Source organism: Lagopus leucura, unplaced genomic scaffold (genome assembly GCF_019238085.1).
Source record: "Lagopus leucura isolate 7727_CA_CO unplaced genomic scaffold, USGS_WTPT01 33942-0_obj-0_obj, whole genome shotgun sequence".
In the NCBI taxonomy this organism is placed as follows: Eukaryota; Metazoa; Chordata; class Aves; order Galliformes; family Phasianidae; genus Lagopus; species Lagopus leucura.
Genome location: NW_024963155.1, coordinates 1 through 3,416, shown reverse-complemented (window position 1 = coordinate 3,416; position 3,416 = coordinate 1). Strand labels below are relative to the sequence as shown.

General features: G+C 64.0%; 1 protein-coding gene across 1 annotated transcript; it reads right to left on the bottom strand.

The window, feature by feature from the left end:
- Positions 1–1,242: 1,242 nt before the first annotated feature.
- On the bottom strand, positions 1,243–3,204 carry LOC122191010 (CUGBP Elav-like family member 3; the record flags this gene model as incomplete). The annotated part of the gene is made up of 2 exons (XM_042891202.1): positions 2,412–3,204; positions 1,243–1,470 (listed from the first exon to the last, which is right to left on the bottom strand). Coding segments are annotated over exons 1-2 (373 nt in total), but the record flags the coding sequence as incomplete, so codon positions are not given.
- Between the last annotated feature and the right edge of the window lie 212 nt (positions 3,205–3,416).

The window sequence follows — 3,416 nt, the reverse complement described above, 5'->3', positions numbered from 1 at the left end:
GGGGGGGGGCAGGGAGCAGATGCCCGGTAACCATGGCAACGGGAGGACGTGCTCCATGGCAACCGCCCACTCATCCCCAATTTCCCCATCCCGTTGCCTGGCAACGGCGCTGACATCAGCAGCGCTGCGATAAACAATGACAAGGCCGGAGGGGGGGGAGGGGGTGGATTTGGGGGGCCCCCGAAACCCCTACGGCTGAAGGAGGTGGGGGAGGGGCGGGGGGCGTTGTCCCCATCTCACCCCCCCCCCCCCCCCTATTGCCCCGGCGAAAGCGAAGGGGGCCCCCCCGGCCCCCCACCCCCCCCCCCATAAAGCCCAGATGGCACCCACCCCCCGCCCCCCCTCCCTGCTTTAATCCTCCTTAATCCCGGGATTATCCTGGGATGGAACTGGAGAAATGGAGGGGGGGGAGCTGCTAATAGGGGCTCCCAGCACCCTAAATCACCCCCCCCCCCCCCCCCCCAGTATAACAGCCCCCTAAATCCTTCCCCCATCTAACAGCCCCCCCCATTGGCACTGATGGGGACAGTGGGTGACATTTGTGTTCCCCTCCACATAAAACATCACACTAGGGGCAGCTGCTGGGGCCGTGCCGCTCCTTAATCCCCCCCCCTCCATCAACCCCCCTCCACCATGCAAATAATCCCACCCCCCCCACCCCATAAACCCCACCAAATCCTCAGATTATCCCAAAGAAGGTAAATCCCAGGGGGCTCTGATGGGGGGGACCTGAAGGGGGGGACAGTGAGGGGAGGGATTGTTCGGGGTGGGGATTGCGTGATGACCTCCCCCTGGGCTTCCAACCCCCCGTAATATCTGAGGACCCCATAATTCCCCTCTAGAAATGAGTCTTTGTGGGGACGGGGGTGTCTAGGGGTCCCTGGCCATAATTAAGAGGAGAATCCACCCAAAATGCTTTGCTCTCCCCCCCATATAAATGGCATTTCCTCCCCACGACCTCTTTTGTTGTCTGTGTGTTGGGATTTTTGGCCCTGAGGGGGATGTTTTGGGATTCCCAATTGGGGGGAGGGTTTCTGCGTACCCCCAGTATTTACACTTGGGAACTCCCCCTCCCCACATTTGTCCCCAGGAACCACTAAACTCTCCCATAAAGAGGTCTTTTTTTTTTTTTGGGGGGGGGGGGGGGAGAGAGGGTTGGGTGCCGCTGGCCATAATAAGTGGGAAAGGGCACCCATATGGAGTGGGGGCAAGGGGGTCACTGTACCACCCCAACGTGCGCACATGGGGTGCTGTGCACCCTCAAAGCGTGTGTGTGTGCATCGGGATGGGAACCCCTGCACGTCCCACGAGGTGTGCAAATTGGGGAGGGGGGGGACGCTACACCCCAAAGGAGGCGTAAGGGGTTTTTTTTGGGGGGGGCACTCACCCCCGGCAGCGTTTTCTGCTCATGGAGGGCACTCTGCGCCTTCAGGGCCGACTCACGGGCGCAGTAGGTGAGGAAGGCGCATCCTATGGGGGAACAACAAGGGTGTTGGGGGGGGGGACACAGAGACCCCCGACCCCACAGCCCGCAGTTTGGGTGGTAGTGGGGTCCCCACAGCCCTTCACCACCCCCCCGCCCCAAGCTGTGGTGTCCATCAGCACGGCCTCAGGGCCTGCTCAGACCCCACAGCACAACAACACCCCACATACAGCCATCACACAACCGCCAGGCACCCCTACAACCGTTACACCCCACACAGCCCCAAACAGCCATCACATGGCCCATACAACCAGCATCCCCCATGCGCCCACCCTGAGCTCCATCTACAACCATCACAGCCCATACAACCATCCCACACTCCACACACAGCCACGACGCCCCCAGATGCCCGCTGCACGCTCCCCACACAACCGCTGTACCCCATACAACCGCTGCACGCCCCAAACACGACCACCAGACCCCACACACACCCAGCTCTCTCGCCACAACCCTGCACACATCCCACACTGCATCTCACCCTCCATAACCATTGCACGACATCGCGCCCCATACAACCATCACACCCCACTCACCACCTCCACCCCACACCATCCATACAGGCGCTGCCCCACCACAGTCCTAAGAGCTCCACAGGGCCCACCCGCACCCCTTGCCCTGTAGAGCACAGCCCCCACCCCGTAAGAGCAAACCGTACCCGGATTGTAGTGCTGTTCTGCAGCCGTGGGGCTGCTCTTGGGCTCCAGAGCTGCCTGTAGGGCTTTGGGCCTATGGGGCTGTACTCAGGGCTGTGCCCGTGCCATAGGGCTGTATGTAGGGCTGCCCCTGTCCATAGGGCTGCATGTAGGACTGTATGTAGGGCCGTTCCCAGTGCCCAGGGGCCACCCTCAGGCCCCACGACTGCGCGCAGCTCCTGGCGCCTGCTCACCACCCCTGTTCCCCCTCCCCATTCCCACTGCCCGCACCCCACCTTTGTGCATCCCGGTGTATTTGTCCTTGATGACCGTCAGCTCGTAGATCTTCCCGAACTGCTCGAAGATGGGCTTCAGGTCCTTCTCCTCCAGGTGCCGCGGGATCTGCCCCACGAAGAGTTTGATGGCGTCGGGCTCCTTCATGGGGCCGCCGGCGCTCAGGGCCGCGCCCTCCGCCCGGTGCCCTCCCGGTGCTCCCGGTGTTCGGTTCTGCTGCTCCCGGTGCCCAATCCCGGTGCTCCCGGAGCGGTCGGTGTTCGGTTTTGGAGCTCCCGCTGCCCTTTCCCTGCTTCTGGCTCCCAGTTCTGGCGCTCCCAGAGCTCCTGCTGCCCGGTTCTGGTGGTGCCGGTGCCGCCGATGCTCAGATCCGGTGCTCCTGGTGCTCCCAATGCCCTTTTCCTGATTCCCGATGCCCTATCCTGGTGGTCCCGGTGCTGTCAGTGTTCGGTTCGGTGCTCCCAGGCCCCAATCCTGGCGCTCCCGGCGCTCCCAGTGCCTGATTCGGCGCTCTTAGTGATTGGATCCGGTGCTTCGGGTGCTCTCGGCGATCGGATCCGGTGCTCCCGCCGCCCGTTTCTCAGCTCCCGTTCCCCTTTTGCCCACTCCCGCTACTCCCAGTTCTCCTTTCCCGTCTTTTGGTGTCTCCGGTTCTGTCTTCCCGGCACCCCCGATGCCGGTTCGGCGCTCCCAGTGTCCGTTCCGGTGCTCCCGGTGTTCCCGTTACCCGATTCGGCGCTCCCGGTGCCCTTTTTTTCGGCTCCCGGCGCCCGGTTCGGTGCTCCCGGCGCTCCGGTGCCGGTGACGGCGGCGCCGCACACAAAGGAGGGGCGGCCCCGGGGCTGAGGGCTCCTCCGGGGACGGGGCGCGGTGGGGCGGGGGCTGCGCTCTGCCCGGGGGCGGCGCTCCGGGGCCCGACCGCGCTTCTCCCGCAACCGCCGCTCCGCCCGGAGCCACCGGGTACCGTCGTGCGGGGTGATACAGGGGGTGGGGGGTGGGGATATGGG